Raw genomic sequence first — 568 nt, 5'->3', positions numbered from 1 at the left:
CGCATTTCATACACCACCCGCAACAGCGGCAGCAGCAGCAGCAGCGACAGCAGCAGCAGCAGCAGCAGCAACAGCAGCAGCAAATGCCTCCTTGGGCTCGTTGCGGGTGCGAAGATGTCTGCTCCCCCCTCTACATCTTCTGCGGGGGCCCCTCTGGAGGGGCCCCCAGGTGAGGGGGGCCCCCTAGAGGGGTACGGCCAGGGCCCCCCACCGAACGAGGGGGGCCCCCAAGCCCCTACATCGACCAGCGGGGGCCCCCATGGGTCTTCTTCGCAGTTTCCTAACTCAGAAGGAGGGGCCCCTGGGGGGCCCCTGGGGGCCCCCCCGTCAGGGGGCCCCCCTGGGGGCCCCCAAGAGGGTTCAGTGGGGGCCCCTTCGTCAGGGGGCCCCCCTGTGGGGGGCCCCCAAGAGGGTTCAGTGGGGGCCCCGTCAGACTCGCGGGTCCCCTCTGAAATACTTATAAGCGAAGAAGAAGAAGAAGAAGAAGAAGAGGAGGAGGAGGAGGAGGAGTTGATGATGTGGGGGGGAGAGGATAGTGCTGCAGTTTGTTCTGTGCTGCTGCTAAACA

The 568-nt window shown here is 65.8% G+C and overlaps 1 protein-coding gene across 1 annotated transcript in view; it reads left to right on the top strand.

Moving 5' to 3' along the window:
* Positions 1-114: 114 nt before the first annotated feature.
* EMH_0043030 (uncharacterized protein) overlaps positions 115-568 on the top strand; it is a gene marked incomplete at both ends in the record, with an annotated part of 2355 nt that continues 1901 nt past the window's right edge. The window contains 1 exon segment of the mRNA XM_013495800.1: positions 115-568. Within this exon segment, the coding sequence (XP_013351254.1) occupies positions 115-568 (454 nt within the window).

This window comes from Eimeria mitis, genomic scaffold, assembly GCF_000499745.2.
Source record: "Eimeria mitis Houghton genomic scaffold, Emh_scaff1758, whole genome shotgun sequence".
Lineage (NCBI taxonomy): Eukaryota > Apicomplexa > Conoidasida > Eucoccidiorida > Eimeriidae > Eimeria > Eimeria mitis.
Note: the sequence above shows the minus strand (reverse complement) of the source record. Positions and strands in the feature narration are given on the sequence as shown.